Below are 18,483 nucleotides of genomic sequence, written 5' to 3'. Positions count from 1 at the left end.
GCCTATCAGTCCCAAAATTTCAGGCGATGCTCCAGGCGTCTAAAAGAAACAGCCTCTTAGCCTTTCTCTACAAATCAGAGAACTGAAAAAGGAGAAGCAGAGCCAACAGCATCCTGTGGATGTCCTGATAATATGAAGTTCACTTTTTTTCCCTCTAGGCTGGAATTGTTTCATGCCCACTGTATGCACCGTCTACCTACTGGGCTGGGACTTAAGAGTGGCAATAGCTTGCAGAGCTGTCTTTCAGGCCATGGCAGGAAAGACATCAACCACAGCGAGGCAAAACCACGAAGGGAAGTGTGGGATTGCTAAGGTTGTGCACTAAGCTTTGTCTAGGAAAGTTAGTTGGGTAATTTGATTTCTACAGTTTGTGAGTTATACAGCTGAAAGCCCTCATCCTCATCAAAAAAGCAAACAAAATACCACAACCCTCAAGAGCTCTAGATTTTTAATAATTATTTTAATGGTTATACAGAGTTCATAAAGCAAATGTTTAAAAATGGGATAACATTTATTCAATCACAACTCCCACAAAAGAGCATTTGACATAAGGGTAGGTGTTTGTGTGTAACTGATTATGGAAAATAAAGCAAACAACACTAGAAATGAGTGTTAAAGGTGTGTGCTGACATTGCATTTTCAGGGGATTTTACAAAGTTCTTCAATAATACTAGAAAACAAGTAGACTGAAAAATTAAGAAATCTACAGCAAGGTGAAGTCTCTCAGGTACCGGCAGGCTTTGGTGAGACGATCAGCTCGTTCACTGAGGTAGTTCTTACGTTTAGCAGCTTCACTGTCTTCCTGAAGGAGATGGCTTAACTTGTCTTTTTCTTGCAAAAGATGCAACATTGTGGTCTGTAAGCCATCCCCGAAGTCAAGAAAGGCAGAAGACAGGATGATCAGAGGTATCTGATTAGAGAGGCGTTTACTTGCTCCCTGCAAGAAGGGGGTAAAAAGACAGAAGACTTATTTCCCCAAATGAACTAAAAAAGGAAGGGGCTATAGGCAATATGGGAAGAAATGACAGCACATTTTTAAAATGTTCAGTACTGAGTTACTGTTCAAGAAGTGAGTGGTTCTATGAGCTAAAAAAATGTTTGTTGTTAGTCTTTTTTGTACCTAAAGATGTAAAAAATTAGAATTATGGGAATGTCAGCTGTTGCTTTTTTCTCTCAGCAAACTAAACCCAAGGCAGGTTGTTCCCCACTTAGCTCTGCCAGCTATTGTTGGTAAGAGTTTATACAAGGACATACCTGACGGATAGTACTTGTGAACAATTTCTGGCATCAAATTTGTATTCTCTGAATGCTACTAATCCATTATGGTACAGGAAATCAAAGAGTCATTTTCACTAAAGGGCTAAATTTCTGTATTTAGGTGGTATTTCTGATGTGGTTGTCCCTTTAAGTGTAAGACAACTTTGGAGTAAGCATTAGCTTTAAGGGAAAATGCCTTCAGCAACAGTGAGGTTATGTTTTGCCTACATTACCTCTATTGATAACTCAATGAGATAATTTTCTGCTAAGCTGACGAGCTGTCTGGTCTGCTATTTATCTATGCAAATTGAAACATTGACCTAGAAGAGCTTGTGGGACCCTTTCCCCAGAGACATCCGCAGGCCTTGGGGAGCTTAGCTGGTGCTTTTGGACAATGGGAGATTCAAAACCTCTCCAGTGCTGGGAGGGAGGTGCCGCCAGCCCTCCTGGTGCCAGGTGAGCACTTATGCCTGAGTGACTGGCTGCAATTGAGAAAGGTGTTGTCTTCCTTTCTTCTTGTGGCACCTGACTTGAAAATGGTAGTGGGAAGACCTTGCAGAGGCACTTTTGATTTGTAGGTCCAATAAGGTTTAGGCAGCCTGTTTCAGAGAAGTCTGAGGTGTTTCTGGCTTTAAATACCTCTGGAGCTCACTGGGTGCAAATCTTCCATGTACAAAGGTGGGGTTGAACTCAAGCTGAAAAATACCTAAGACTAGATGTTTAGTTTTTCTTTCTGTTTTGCAGAGATCTAGTCAATAGAAGCAATTTGGCTGAGTCAGCTAAAGCACTTACGGAGCCTACATTTCACTAGGCACTACTGATTGTAGTGGAAGGGAGCCTACATGCTTTAAATATGGGTGTTTTTTCTGGAGCCAAATTCTACCCAGAATCTTGACAGTCTTGCAATAGGTGACACAGAATCATGCATGCCATTTTCAAAGGCCATGGACACTTAAAAGCTTCCATTGCATTCAAAGTGTTTTGGCCTTATGTAAGCCCCATTGAAATACGATGCCCTGGTATTTGTTATTGTTGAAAATGGCTCTTAGGACATTTACAAAAATGTATAACTAACCTCTAAGACATTTGTGCTATAGCAGAGAGAATAGCGAGGTGGCAGGGAAGAGCTTATGCAGTTCTGCCTTTGTCTCACTCTCTGAAAGCTGATGGTTTTCTCTCCCTCCATCAGCCTAAGCAGCCTGAACGTTTAATGCAGGAATTTGTCAAAATCTTGTTATTGGAATTCAAGGTGAGCTGCTACCCACCTACTGTATTATTAACATTGAACTTTTTACTTTGTGGGAGAGTTTTACAAAACAAAGATCAAAAGCAAATACTGATACTGCATGTTCTCCTCGCTGAGTTTCTTTAACATATTTTGTTAAAACATCCTTTTGTTTTCATTTGTCTTCAGAGACTTAACTTCTATGAGCTCTCTGCAATGCAGAACACACTCTGATCTCTACAGACAGCTGAATCCATTTTAACTTAATGTTATCAGTCTTCCAGTCACATTAGTTTAGGATCTGACTGCAAGCCACTGACACGGCTTTCTGCTGGCAGCAGGAATATGCAAAAGGGCTTGAGGCTGACCTGAGCTGACCTAAGCTCTCAGATTCTGTGCCAAATGCGGAAGCACTGTACATAATGTTGTTAAGCTTATGGAAAATAGTGTTATTGGAAAAATGTGAGATAAACTTGCAGTGGGGAAAGCTATCCTAGGACTGTTGCTTCCTTTGCTGTAGAGGGGCACTTGCCAGCAACTGAATATTGGTAACTTCCAGTTACAGGGCCAAGGGCTCTTCCTCATCCTATCCTCTCCTCCATGCTGGTAAGTGACTGTCCTTTCACCCCCTGGACCCTTGTTCCCATAGGAAAGCCAGCAAGAGAGCATTGTATTGGCATGGGGCTGTGCAGCTGTCAGGAGTCACACGCTTCTCCGTGAAAAGCTGGAAAAGAGGGCTCACTTGCCCATAGTGTATTCCCTGAGCAAGGGGCAGCCACAGCACGGAGCCATGCCAGGCTGGGAGGTAGTTAACAAGTGCTTTGGGAACTAACTGTCATTTTAAGAAATTGCAGGCTTCTCTAATCACCGTATCTGGCACTGTGCAACTACTTCTCCCCAGAAACTGTGCTGGCACAGCCTTCTGACCATCTTTGTCCCCGGCATTTCATCACCGGTCAGGAGCTCTGATTAATTCGCATAAAAGCTGTGCATGTACTTGGACAAGACACACCCTCTGGCTACTATTCCCTGCATAGTAGCAGTATTGCATGATAGACTCAATATAGTAACTACAGTGAGATCTGGACAGTGAGTATATACCATTCAAGGTGCAGAACAACTGCTGTATCATCTGTAAACTCACATAGAAGTAGGCCTTCGTATGAGAAACCATTTCCTGAACAAAGGAGGGCTCTTGTTGCAAACCAGATCCAACCTGAGAGTCTTTCCCATTGCTGACTTTGTTAAAGTATTCTCCATTAACAGATTTTAAATCATTCATGTAAAGGTTATCCTGGCAGTATACAACTCTCTCCATTTTAAACTGGGTCCGGATATGTCTTTCAGCCTCCGCTGCTTGTTTTTCTCTAATGTCTTCAATTCTGGTCTAGGGAAGAAACGAACAAGAAGTTCTCAGACATTTACTTCCTTTGCAAAGGTGCTGGTGCATAGCAGCAAAGTTCCCTCAGTCATCCTCAAATTCCCTTAAAATGCTTTCTCAGCACTCCTAAGAAAGCATCCCATCTTTTTCTTCGTCTTCAGTGTTTACCAGAACTTCCTCCCTCTTCATTTCTCTCACTGTGTTATGCCTAAAGATCCTCCCTAAATACTTCTCTGTTTGGCTGAAACAGCTTATTTGCTTGGTATATGGTTGGCCTGGGAGCTCAGTAAGGTTTGGCCATGCAAGTCAAGTAGCAAACCACCTATTTCACTCACATTTGCATTTGAGTTTCCTTTCTAAGCAGTACCTTGTGAGTGGACCCTGCTTCCTTGATGTCCAGCATTGCTTCTCATCTCTTCCTCGAAGATCTTTCTGAGACAAAGGCTCAATGACATCCATATCATTTAACTCTACCCCAAAGTGTGAACAGTCATCTTCTAACTCTCTCATGTTGAATGATTTTTGGCTTGTCTGCTCTTGCTCCCTTTTATTGAAGATGAGATTCCTGCACTGGCTAACAACCTGGCTTGCCTTTCAGAGAGGGAAAAGCACTGTTTAGCACTCTTAGGCTACCCACATGCTTACAAATCATTGCAGGACTTAAATTTAAATTAACTATAAACTCATTGAGGCAGCCATACTGTGTTTTCTTTGCATTGGCTTGAATGTGACCAGGATGAATGAGGAATGTATGTTTTATATCTTGTCAAAGTTGTACCAAAAGGCAAAAGGCACTTTCATTAGTCCCATTGTAAAGGTGCTATCATTTTCATGCTCTTCCTCATGTTATAAGAAATATAGGCCTGCAAGAAATTCAATGGTTGCATAAGGGTAATGCAATGGGGTAGGTACTGTAAGCAGTATTTAGAAATGCTGTATTTACAAATGGCTGTATTTACAAATGCCATTCTGTCTTGCTCTTGTCTCAGGTTATAGGTAATGTCTCACCTTAACAGCTCTGTTCAGATTGTGGAAATTAGCAAAATGCCTTTCAGTGAGTTCCATAAATTTCTCTTCAACCAGTCCTAAGGGAAGAAGAGATAGACAAAATAATGTCAGGTAATCAAGTGAGGTTTTTAAGCTATTGTTAATATGACACTTGGGAAAACTATCCATTTTCTGTATTCATCCAGAAATAGCCGTGCAGCTGTACTGATGCACTGTGCCTTTGTGATCAATAGAAACAAGCAGAAATTTAGATTTCTAGGTCCAAGAGTGTGAGCCACTAAAGACCTGCTGTAACCACTTAACACCTGAGAAATTGAATATCCCTAAGATTTCTTTGATAAACCAATTTCTGTGCTTACAGACATATCTGACCAGATGTGCCATCACTTGGCCATGTAAGCACATCTGCATCTCACCCCCTAAGTTGCTCCTGCAGGGAGAGGGGCTAGCTGCATGTAGGACAGATCACTGAGTCTGGCACAGACACCATAGCTGCCTTCTAAGGCAAACATAGGATCATGACATACTTTTTCTTTTTACTGGATGAACTATGTACTCTTTCCCCCAGTCCCAGCAGTCACTGTATGATACGAACAATGTTATGCAAAGAACTGGCAAAGAAGCTGAGTTCCCTGTTCAGGTTTGTGAACGCCACTTCCTGGGTTTCGGAATACCAAGCTGCTGGGCTGGAACCGGGTACTTCTGCTGTACTAGTTTTTTACTCTGTTATTTACTATAGTTACATTCTAACTCTCTCTTCTGCCAGCCACTGGGAGAAGTATTAATAAATGCTGGAGACCACATGTAGACATTGGAGGCTCTAGAGAAGTAAGACTCCAGGTTGAATCAAATTCACTTCCGCACTCTGAAGAATCCTGGCTGGAGCTCTTGCTCCAGCAGAGAGAACATTGGCTCATCCTGGAAAAAAAAAGTTAGGCACATGAGTATCTCCCGTGCGACAGCCTCATGAGGCCTGTGAGACGTACCGATCACCCTGTTCAGTATCTCAGTGGCCGGCTCCTCCAGTTCTATGATCTGCTCTTTTATAACATCCTCAAACGTCCTGTAATTGGTAAAACCTGGGAACTCCCGTCCACGATACTGTTCTTCATATTTCCATGCTTTACTGGGTACATTTTTTTTAACTGTAATATTAAAATAACATTGCTTTACTACTAATCATTCAATTTATGAATTTCAGATTTACGAAGGAAGTCTATTTCTCCTCTTTGAAATGCTCTTGAGAAGAACAACTACTGAGATGATCTCTCAAGCAAAACCAAGCGAGAAAAAAGAGAGCTGAGCTAACACATTATTGCTCAGTTAATTACACAATGGATCAAGCACTTAAATGACAGAAAGCAATCCAGAAATCATGATGGGGCTCAAACGTACTGGTTCTTCTTGGAATTGCTACCCTCATGGAACAAAACAAAACCCTGAACAGTCTTATTCCAGGGAATCTACTGTTGACTATCTATTTTTATGTATGTCACAGTCAATATTTCTTTGTTTACATTATAGGAATTTGCCATCTTAAATGGGGTATATCTCTTTGAACTGGTTTACATATTCAGGCAAAGACATGTCTCTGAGTGTTTTAAAAGGTTTCCATATTGGCCTGTTTGGGGGTCAAATTTGTGAATCATATGTAGATGTGGAAGTAGAAGTCAAGCCATGAATGCTTTCAGTTCTAACATTCAGATACATGAATCCATAGTTGGATAATTAAAAAGAAAAAAAAAAATAGTGGAAAAAACCCCCACAAAAACCCCAGAAGTAGATGTAGGGAATCTGGTTCAGAGTCTGAAAACGTACCTGTACAGTTAAGATAGTACAAAATTGTAACATGGCCACAAGAACATCTATCAGCTTTGCAACAGAAAGTTCAAGGCTTCAAATATCAAACATATCTACTACTTTTAATACTTTCATTCATCATAAGAAAGCTCAATTTAAACAGTATCATCTGACATGCAATGATGTACCTTCAGGAATCGTAGCTGTGACTGATAATAGTGCTTTTTGTTGAGTAAGACCTCACTAAAGCTACCTCTAGTTTGCAAGCTATGTAAGTGAACTTACTCTGCTGCACATATAAATACTTTATCTGGGCATATGCGCACATGATTTTGGGGTAGCATATTGTCAGCAAGAGCTATGCTGTTGTAAGAGCTGCTGTGTGTTGCTACCTGATCCTATTGTGAAGTTGGATGTATTAGTTCAAATCGACGGGCATAACCTGAAAGTGCCCAGAGGATTCCCCACTGTGGTTCAGCTGCCTTGTAATGCCTTGTAATGCCTTGTAATGCAACTCAGTTGTTCTTGTCCTCTGAAGAAGCTGCATCTTTCTGCTAGTGCTTTCTGTTGTTTTTATGTCTATTTCTTCATGCCTTCATTGTCTTAATTTTTAATTCCTCTCCATAAAATCATGTTAGCATTTCATGGATGGGACATAAGATATGTTGACATACACCGATGTCTGTCTGTCTTCACATATATGCATATATATACATATGTTTGTCTCTGGTTGATGTCATTCTTGCAGCCTATTTGTACCTATCATTTTAGAGTGACTAGTAATGCTGACATAGATGTGCATCAAAGACAAAAGACTTTGTTTCAAGAGCTGCTGCTTGACTGATAACTGATGCTATTTCATCTCTAAGAGCAAAGGATGGGGTCTCTGAAAGATGTGAAAGAGATGCTGCAAAAGATGTTGAGTGTACGGCAAAGTTCAGCTTGCATGCGCCACCCTAAGCCTCAGTTTAGATCTGAGTTTGGTTAAGCAATTAGTAAAGTGGGAGATACACAGAAATGGGTGCTCTTTACAAGATTGTGGTGATTCAGGCTCAGAATTGCTTTCTCCACACCTTAAACCAGAACTAAAGTAGCACAAAAAAGACCAAAATTGTAAAACATTCCTAATAATAGTAATAATAAAAATAGTAATATAATTATAGCAAATTCATTATATAGTTTAAAATAATAATAATAATGATGATGATATGTTTGTTTTATTGTGTTATTTAGAAGAATGGTTAAGAGACTCACCAATAAATTTTGTGCCGGGGCCCATAGTCTTGATTTTACTACTTTGCTGGGAGAAGAGAGACATCCACTGATGTCTCCATAATTTCAGCATTTAACACGAGCTTGGTGTTCTTCCTCAAGAACCAAAGCGTAACTTACCTAACACTACAACAGATGCATGCTCCCAGCTTCTTGGTTTTACTTTCTTGAAAACAACCCATTGATGATGCTGTGTCTTGATTTAAAAGCAAGGGAATGGAATCTCAAGTCAGCTGCAAACAATGGTTTTCTATGCTTACCCTTTGCAGCACATTCTAGGAGAACTGCTTCCCATGTTCGGAACTCTTTGCGGATTTTTGTAAACAGCCTGACTTCATTTCCAACCAACTGTTCCTCTCCACGCATTGTTTGAGAGACACCTTGGTTAAAGAGTTTGATCAACTGTAATGAATTAAAGAACAAGCAAGAATGTAGTAAAGTTTAATTTCTTCAGGCTGACTTGCATATGTAAAACAAATCTGCAATCTTTTGATGTTAAAGCAGGAACATGGTTCATTGAAAACATCCCTTCCTTACATCTTTTATCTTGTAACTCCTGTTGTTTTGTTTGTTTTTTTGTTTGATTTTTCCCCAAACCAGCGTAGCTGGAGGAGAACAAACTTGACACTTTTTCTTTTTTTCCCCTTTCCTGCGACTCTTAGAACCATTTAGTAAATTCTATTTGACCAGACTTGTATGAAGTCTTTGAAGGCTGATGAGCCTTCGTAACTGCCCTCGCTGGCCTCCTGAAAGCTTTCTGTGAGGGATTAGTTCTCCAAGATAAGATACTTAGGTGGACTAGTAAACCATATTTTGATATCAGGATTGCCTTTGATTTTATGAGTGCTGTAAACAATAGAAACCCTTCAAAATGTTGGGCAGGCAGGCATGTAATTTTTCCATCCCAGAGATGCTTGATTTTGACCATTCAACCGAGTTGTTGTTCAATTCTCTTGTTACATAATCACAGGAAAAATATTGCTAAAAGGGGCCATGAGCTCCTGTGGTCCATTGTTTTTGCAGCTATGATGTATTCCTGCCAGAGGTTTATGTTACTATGTTACTCTTGAGACACTTTAATGACAAATACCACAAGCTTCCTGGTGCTCCATGCTGATGGTTTCCTAAGTTTAAGTGGTTTCTTTTTCTCCCACATTTACCTCTTCATTGTGCTCTGTGATCAAATTGATATTGATACTCACGTCGGTGAGGACAGTCAGCTTCTCAGACTCTGTTGTGGGTGCAGCTCTTTTGTACTCTTGTAGATCCTGTAATGTTTTTTGGAGTGCCACACGAACTTGGTTCTCTAGTGTTGGCAAAGTTTTCTGGTGGGTAGACAGTAAAGAAGGACATTTAGGTAGGTTGAACATGTCTCGTTTCGGAAGGAAAATAAAATCCCTCTAAGAGTGACCTACACCTGCACAAGATCTTTGCTGCTCCTTGGAGTCTAAGAGCTTGCTGTCCTTGCATCCCACACATGACAGTGGGATACCATGGAAATGCAAATATGGCTTTCACTGAGAGAAGGCAGGGAGCTAAGATCTCCCTGAGAAGTCAAGCTGGACCTTGCTGTGAGGTAGGCAGAGTAGCTACAGTCTAGGGCAACATTTCATGTATAGTGAGCCAAAAACTGTGTCTTCACAGGTTGTGCCAGGGAGGTGGTGATGTGGAGAATGCACTGACCCTTCCATTCCTGACAAATACCTGATTGAACACAGCTGTTTAGTTGCATAAGGATACACAAATGCATGTTTTTTTCTCCTTCAGGACTGAATTTAGAGGTTCCCTGTATTTTAGCATTTTCCCTTACTGGAATAAGATATATTACTTACAGATAGATGTATATAAAATTAAAACTCCAATATATTTACAGTAGTATAATAATATAATAAAACAATTACATCTTACTTGAATTTTTTTAAAACATTTTCAGTTAAATAGAAATTGTTGTGTTTTAGTAAGCTCATAGCAGTAACTTGTCACCCAGTCAATCAACACTCTTCACAAACAAAAAGAAATAACATGGCTGTCATCGAAAAGGCAGGAGTTAAGAGTCACAAATTAAATTATTTGCCTATTGTTAACCTTTAGTTTAAGATTAACAGAGCATGTTTTTTTTCACCTTTAACTCTCAGTGCAATTTGTCCTCAGATTGCCGGACTGGAGGATAATAAACTACTATCTATGCATAAAAAGGTGCAATCCAATTGCAATCAATTGTAATCCAAGGTTAAACGGCTGAACTTATTTCTAGATTGTAACTGACACAAACAGCTTAGTATAGCACTTCTGTTACTTACAATAATATGTCCCACAAGTTCATTTGTGAGCTTTTCTGCCAGATAAGGAATAGTAGCCCTTCTTTCTTCCAGAAGAATGCTGCAAAACAGAGGAAGAGGTGTTTTTGGGTAGGCTGCATGGGCAGGGCAAGGAGGTAGCACTGATGCTTTGCTCTATTTTCACTAGTCCTACTACACAAATTGAATAAAAGAAGGGCTGTCTGGGCAGTGCTAGCACAGATACAGCAGCAGCCCAGGACTCTGGGCATTTTAATCAAGAGTTGTTTGACAGCTACTGCTACTGGCTAAGCAAAAGGAAACAGAGAAGAACTTGAAAATAGCAATTTCTAACAGCAGATTAATGTGCTGCTGTATTATTTCTGCATATGTGAAGTACACTCATTCAAAACACTTTTCACTTGCCATTCTCTATATTCTGATTGATTTGCTTCTGAGTCACCTTCTGGGGAAATCTGTGCCCTTAGCACAGGCAGTATCCTTTCTCATGCTGAGTTTAACCATGTTTTCCAGTGCACAGAAATACTTCGGTGCTTGACTTGAAGTGCTCAGACGCTTAATTTAGACTTCCTGAGACTATCCTGAACTTCTGAAGACCATTGCACTTCTCCCAGCATTGAGGAGATATATCTATATGTCAAACTTGCATACAAAGTGCGTGTTAAAGTTTTATATGACATGTAAAATTCTCTGGCTCCCTGGAATGTAACACTACATAGGCAATGAGAAATAGTGAGTATCATTAATACTTGTTTCTAACCCCAATTTAAATTTCAGCAAGTCAACAGGAAGCTTTGAAGTAACTTTAATATGTTTTCAATTAGGTCCTTGCTGCGAGAAGTACCTGAAATATTTGTGAGTCTGGAAGAATTTTCTCTCCTGCTGGATTGCAGTGGCCAAGGACAGTTTGTTGTGAATGTCCTGTTGTCCACGACACTTGACAATCATGTAACCTTTTTTGAGGGGGATGACCTGGTTTCCTATTATCTTCATGACAGACTCTTCAGTTCCTCTATCCAGCAGGTCAGGTTTTGTGAGGATCCCTGTGAAATTACCCAAAGAGAAAGTCAAGTGCAGAAGTTAAAGGTGGGAGAGGTGTAGTAGGGCACCCAGAGCAGGAACACTCTGTACCATGTTTTATAAAGTAACATCTCTTCATTTGTTGTTTTTTTTCCCTCCCCTAGAAAGGTCTCAGCTCCTGGGCTTTGCACTGTAAAACTTGCTCTACAATTGGCCTCCCACCTTCTTTTTGTCTTGCAAAATCTTTTTTAGCAGGCAGCAGCAAAACTTTCCTGCAATTAACTCTGAGATTTTCAATTTCCAGTTATTCATAACATGTAAACCAGCAAGATTCAAATTTGAGGGATTCTTCGAGCTACTGGATCATCTCAAGCTTTGCAAATAATCCATTTAGGCTGTTTTCTTTTTTTTCTTCTTCTAGTAGCTAATTCTACAGATCTAGCATGGAATACAGAACATTAGACCTTCATGTGAAAAAGATTCACATTTTTCTTCAACTTACAGATTAAAAATTGTCTCACCTAGTGTCCTTTCTCCACTGGGGTCCACCTCTTGAGCCATTTTCAATGCTTCTGTTGTTGCAATATCCACATTACATGGCACCACTACCAAATTGAGTGTTTCTTTGAAGCAAATAATTTTTTTAAGTAGTATTTTGATCTGCAATGCAATACAGCATTAATAAAGTTCAGTAAAATTAGATGCTTCTGTGTAGGATGTGACTATTTCTAGCAATATGATCACTGTCTAATGGCATTAAATGTCACATTTACTGAGGATAGTATTACATGCTAAAGGATGGCATGGAAATGGGTCAGCAGAAGAACGCAGCCTCTTTTCGTATGTCAAGATTAATCCAAACATCTAGCATGTTTGGATGTTATACATATCCTGAGACCTATGTACAGTTTAACCTCCCATGTATAATCTGTCATTATGGAAATATTGAAGATATTTCACAAATAATCACACGTGAGAAAAAAAATATTCTAATGCCGAGGTACACACTTATGGAAAGAAAGCAAGCTAGATTATGCTGATAAATCTCAAATTTGTATCTCTGAAAGGAGAGAAAATGTCTTTAGCTTATATTTCAGTGGAGTATTCATAGCGAAAAAACCCCAAAACCAAACCCAAAACCTCAAACCAAAACCAAAACCAACCAACCAACCAAAAAACCCAAGTCGCACAAGACATCTCCTTGGTGTTGCTTCTATTTTCAATGCCAAACTAAAAGAGTTTGTCATAGTTTGTGTTGTATTACAAAAGGTTTACACACCTCTCTTGTGCTTATATTAAAGTAAGTTTACTCTTTTTTTCCCCTGAGTTTTGGTAAAGGTGCCTCTCTTTTCTACTTCACATCCATCCTAATTTCTAACATGCTACAATGATATAACCTCCATCTATGAGGCATGCAGGCTGGAAATTTGTGGATTATGTCACACCTGCTGCTTTCTTCTGAATACAATAGAAAGATTACTATCTAAGTGTGAAATGAAATTAGTCTTCTCTCAGAGAATTAAGCCCAGACAATCCAATCTTGTCTCATTTTTATTGATATGTCTAGTTCAGGTTGGGCTACTCTTCTTCCAATTTCCAATTTAAAGGTATTCTAGCAGAAACAGTACACCCAGCTCCTGCACATCATCCTCACAGCTGGCCTTGTCCAACTAGAGTTTTATCTGCATTCCTCAGTATTTCTTCTAAAAGCAGCCAGAGGAAGAGCAGAGATCCCCTCCCATTTAGCGCATATTCTGTTTACTTCAAAAAGGGTCTGCTGCGTCTCATCCCCTAAGGAATGAGAAATACCAGGATGGCTCTGATTTTGATGAGCTCCATAAGTAAGGAATGACAGAGCAACAAACCTTTAAGAGGACCAATTTACTGTCTTGCTCCAGAACAGCTTACAAGAGCTCAGATCTATTCACCTTTGCCAAATACATCCAAAAAGCTGGTAAGAGACAACTCATTTTGGGATGTATCTGACTTCCAGACTGTGGTCTAGCCAAGGGACAGAGGAGCAACACTGTGTTCAGAGTCCACATGAATGGCTTATTCCATGGTTCCATGGGTAGGCTGTGTCAAGGCCCCTGAGGTGGCTCCTTCACAGCTGGCGTGGGCAACTCTCTCTGGCATGACAGGGCAGACAGGAGATCCTGGACCTCACTGTTCCTATGAGCAATTCCTTGCCTGAAAAATAGGCCTGTTTGTCAGTGTAGCTTTATTGCTGGCTCAGAAGCCCAGCATAATAACTTCAGCATCCTACAGCAAAGGCTCATATAGGTAGGTTACAGAAGTGACACCGTGCATAGACTGGCATATGAGGAGACTGAGTTTTACCTGTTCCCCTATGTCTTTTGGCTGCTCCCCCACAGGCACTCTGGCAATTCCAGGAAGATCAATTAGTGTCAGATCTGGTACATCTGGTGACCAAATTTCTAGGGAAACTAGTTCTCCACTAACGGCACCTTTAGTACCAGCCACAGCATTCTGAGCTGAAGAAGAAAAGAACAAGGCAATGAGTATAAGCTTCAAATAATGCATGAAAGTGAAGTTGAGCACAATGACTTTCAAAAATACCTGGTACCAACTAAAGCACTTTTAGGCTTGGCTTTTTTAGGCATGGCATTCAGCCATGCACATAAATCCATTAATGTAAAAATATAAGGAAATTATTAGGCAACATGTGGATATGTGAAGTCTTTTTGCAATGTGAACTTTAGTATTTTACAGAACATATACTTCTGAACTTTCCTATATGCAAAGTACCTGTAAGTAAGCCACAGCAAAAGTGATTGGACAGAATACTAGTCAGTTTTAGAAATTAGATTTCTCAATGTCAAGACACTTTGTAGGCATTAATTAATCCTTGGCTGCCTTGAAAGATAATAACATTCTATATTCTTTACATTTTGATAGGTTGAGAGATCAAGTAATTTGTACCAAATCTTGTAAGGTAATAATATTTTAACCGTGAACAGTACAGACAAGCAAGGAAACTCAGTAGTCATTCTCATGAGAAATTTTCAGTTCTGTAATTAGCTTAATCAATTCATACCACTTTGTCAGTTTTGGAAGGATATGTTGAAAATATCAAAATAATATATTGAAAAGCTAATGGAAAAACATTAGGAAAATTAACAATGTTGCAGAGCACTGCTAGTCAAAGAAATAAGAACAATACAATTTTCACAAAGTCCTTACTGTCCTTTGGGCAAGAAAAATGTTTCCCTACACAGCATGAAATACCATAAAATCAAAGCTGTGACATAGAAAGTGCAGTGATTGAGGCTGTGGTAACACTAACTGGCAGAAACTCCGTATGCTTTCTAGTCTGCCTTCTTGCAATTTTCTCCAAAATCACAAGATTTACAGCCACAGATACCTCAAGCATACTCTGAGTGAACTGATGACAGGAACCATTTAGGGCTTTGTATTTGACTGACAACCTCCCCAAACCAGGCAGACAGCATCCAGCTGAGAGGACAGCCTGGACTTTTTTTGAACATCATGGATCATTCTCACCACTGATTTAGTAAGTGGCACACCTCTCATAAGAGAGTTATATTATGCTCCCCCACTGTCTTCTGCTCTGAATTCAGCTCTTGGTGTTACTGCTGGCTACAATCATTGTGTTAGTCTGGGGACTGCTGCTTAGCCTAAGAAAAGGTGAGAAAGGATTAAGAGGAGATTGAGAAAGCCAAATCAAAGAGGAATACATTACAACTCACCTTGTCTTATTGCATTCTCCACCTCAGAGGCATTCTGGAGCTCTATGTTCAAGTTGCAGTAACGAATTTTCCCTTTCCATTCCTGGGTGGCAGGTATTCTTTTCAATTTAAGTTCCAAGGGACATCGAGTAACAATACCTGCAGCAGTTCCAAAGACAGAGGTAACTCAGCAACTGTTATGCATGATACAGAGCCCTGGACTGCATGGTGTAGATAGGATTGCCTAATACTTCACACAGAGAGACAGAAATGTTTGAAGAAACATTGACAAAGGGCTCTCATATGACTTGTCATTCAGAGTAGGACTGTCTAACACTAGATGAGGTCAGCCATGGCTCTGTCCAGCCATGGCTTGTCTTGCAAACCTCCAAGGATGGAGATTTGCACCTCTCTGGGTGACCTGCTTCAGTGCTGCACCTACATCCTATGAGAACCTTTTCCTCAAGTCTAGCCTGAAATACTAGATGGTACTGTCAACTCACACAGAACTTGCAGACATTATGTTTGTGTATACACGCACACAGAGAGAGCTGGAAAGTGAATCTTCTTGAGCAGCAATATCTTCCAACAATCTTCTCTGACTTATATAACATCCAAGTCACATATTTGTTAGAGGAGATCCTTGTACATTTTTTTATTAAAAAAAAAAAAAAAGAAGGTATCTGTAAGAAAATCTTGTTAAAAAAACCACAAACCAACTTCAAAAGCAGATTTCAAAACTAGTCTTCTGTGTGAAACCAATACTCTGCTGAACTACTCTCTGCTGGGAAATGTACAGAATCAGCTGATGTTACCTTCCAGTCTGTCCACATTTTGGGACAAGTACACTACACTATACTTTTCTTACTCCTGGTCTCTTGACAACCCAGGACATGTGCCTTGTTGGAGTTACCCTGCACTGCCTGACCTGCACATCCATTTCTTCTACTGGAGACCAGAGCTGAGAAGGCCCCTGGAATCTCACAATTTAGATATAGTCTCAGTCATGGAGTTATCCAATTTTAGACTGAAAAAAACCCCCTTCTACAAAGTGAAATTCAGGTGAGTTCGGAGAAGGTGAATCCTTACCATTGCCTCTAGGGAGAGCAATACCAGACAGTGCTTCTAGGACGGAGCTTTTCCCAGAGCTCTGGTCTCCAATCACTGCAATTGCAGGCAAAGCCAGGTCTTTTTCTATTCCAAGAGCTCTTAGGCTATCGATGAGATCAATGCAGGGTCGGATTTTTTCCTCATATTGGTTGTATAATGAATGTTCTGCTGCCTGTTAGAGTTAGAATAAATTTTTCATAATTTTAAAATAATTTGTTTCCACACAAAACCACCCTACTTTTAGGCATCTTTTTCCGACAGATCATTCTTTAGTAAACCTTATGTACTGGCACCAAGCTGTACTTCATATCACTGTGTATCCTTGCACCTCCATGTTATAAACTGGTGTCTGTAAATAAGACAAAATCAGTCGAGGTTGGCTCAATGACCATCCTTAGTTAAAATACCAAACTTTGTAAGCTATCGTGAGAAGGTAAAGAGTTAAGGGAGACTCATTACTAAGTATGTTTTGTTAATTGATTGTTTTTATTTATTTATTTGTTTGTTTTGAATAACTACCATTTTCTTCCACTCATCTACAGATGTACTGAATTATGTGTATGAAAAAGATATCTAGGCCTAGTAATAATAGTTAAATCTTTGTTTTGAAGTTTGATGGTTTAGTGTTTGCACAGACACCAAAAGTGTTCTGATCTAGCATCCTTAACACGTGGCTAAAATCTTTTAGTTCACCATGGCTGTTCTTTCTTTGCCTCTTTTTAGGCTAGGGTAAGGGATGAATTATTTGTTTTAAGTGACAGATTATTATCATTTTTCAGTTTTGATATGTGTGTCAGATACTAAAACAGGCTCTTCATTTTCATGAAAACAAACCAAATGATTTCCAGCCCTTTCCAAAACTGGTCCATCTGCTGTTAAATATGGTCAGCTAAAGTGTGTTAGTTCAGCTTGGTTTCTTCTCCCTATTTCTGTCTCCATATTCCAGTCTGACTGCTGAATTTAAAAACGTAATTTTGACAACAGTATTTTACAGACCCTAATGGGCCAGGCACATTCATACCTTATTTCTTGAAAAGAAAACCAGAAGTTCTCAACATCACCTTTGTGTAAGAAAGCCACTTCTGAAAATACGTCTATCAATTGTATGTAATCAAACAGAACAGCTTTCAAGATGAGAAAGGGATCACATGTTAGTGGAGGCAGGTATTTTAAAACCTTTTTGGTAAGGTTCTTCATTACGATATTTACTAGCTGGTAAATCTGAATAATTTTCAAAGAAAGAACTTCATTAACTATATGACTTCATTAACTTCATGAAGTAGTAATGTTTGTTCCTCCCAAGGACTATCTCAGTCTCATGCTCTGCCAGGGAGGAGTGGAAGCTGGGAGGAAGCAGAGACAGAACACCTGGCCCAACCTGGCCAAAGGGGTATTCCATCCCACAGCACCTCATGCCCAGTATATAAACTGGGTGAAGTTACCCGGAAGGAGAGATCGCTGCTCAGGTTGGCCTCTGTATCGGTTGGCGGGTGGTGAGCAATTATATCCTCTCCCCTTGTTATTTCCCTTATCATTATTATTATTAGTGGTAGCAGTAGTGGTTTTGTATTATACCTTAGTTACTGGACTGTTCTTATCTCAACCCGTGGGAGTTACATTCTTTTGATTGTCCTCCCCATTCCTTCAGGAGAAGAGGGAGGAAGAAGGGGGGGAGTGAGTGAGCAGCTGCGTGGCTCTGAGTTACTGGCTGGGCTTAAATCCAGTTCTTTATGACACCATGACACGGTTTGAAAACCAATCAGTGTCAAATATTCAACACAGATAATGATCAACCTTTCTTCATATTTCTGTTGGAGGTAGAAGAGCATCAAGTAAAAAAAAGTCTCCTAAAGGATTTCTATTCAACATTTGCTAATTGTTACCAATGAAACAGATAGCGTTGCACATTAAATTGGCTGCTAGGCTGCTGCCATCCTATTTTTTACACCTGCATTTTTTATGCTTGCAGATTAATTGCAGGTACTTATCTTCCTAATTACACAAAAGATTGCTTGGCCTCGATCCCAAAAGTCCTTCTCTGCTTAGGCCTAAGAAGATCAGATTGCCCAAAGAGACAATGAAATTCATTTTGGAGCACAAAGTGAAACAAAGGAATAAGAGTGGGGAGAATTTATGCCCCCTTCTTTTATCTGTCTTACCTTGTCTGTTTTTCCGTAATACTGTTTCTTCAACTCCTTCTGGTCATAGTTAGGCTTTCTCTCCATCATATTATCCACCATCATCATATCTTCATCTTCTAACTCTGGTGGAAGAGGTGCTGAAAAAGCTTTGAAAGATGGTTGTAAGGAATGTGATGCAAAACCATCTTTCATCAGGGCAAATTTTGTTTCATCAAAAAGTTGGTTGAATGCTGCACTCCTACTATCCATGGCCTGCTGAATT

At 39.8% G+C, this 18,483-nt stretch overlaps 1 protein-coding gene across 1 annotated transcript; it reads right to left on the bottom strand.

Moving 5' to 3' along the window:
- Positions 1-563: 563 nt before the first annotated feature.
- On the bottom strand, positions 564-18,470 carry LOC115603870 (interferon-induced GTP-binding protein Mx-like). Its single transcript, XM_030476313.1, has 13 exons — positions 18,240-18,470; positions 16,060-16,252; positions 14,992-15,129; positions 13,601-13,755; positions 11,782-11,920; positions 11,085-11,283; positions 10,244-10,322; positions 9,146-9,268; positions 8,204-8,345; positions 5,858-6,016; positions 4,872-4,948; positions 3,627-3,869; positions 564-937 (listed from the first exon to the last, which is right to left on the bottom strand). Exons 1-13 carry the CDS (start codon positions 18,468-18,470, stop codon positions 704-706), a joined length of 2,112 nt encoding a protein of 703 aa, XP_030332173.1. The 3' UTR covers positions 564-703.
- Positions 18,471-18,483: the final 13 nt, after the last annotated feature.

Source organism: Strigops habroptila, chromosome 2 (assembly GCF_004027225.2).
Source record: "Strigops habroptila isolate Jane chromosome 2, bStrHab1.2.pri, whole genome shotgun sequence".
NCBI classification, from domain to species: Eukaryota; Metazoa; Chordata; class Aves; order Psittaciformes; family Psittacidae; genus Strigops; species Strigops habroptila.
The sequence above is the reverse complement of the archived record's forward strand: the minus strand, read 5'-3'. Positions and strand labels throughout refer to the sequence as shown.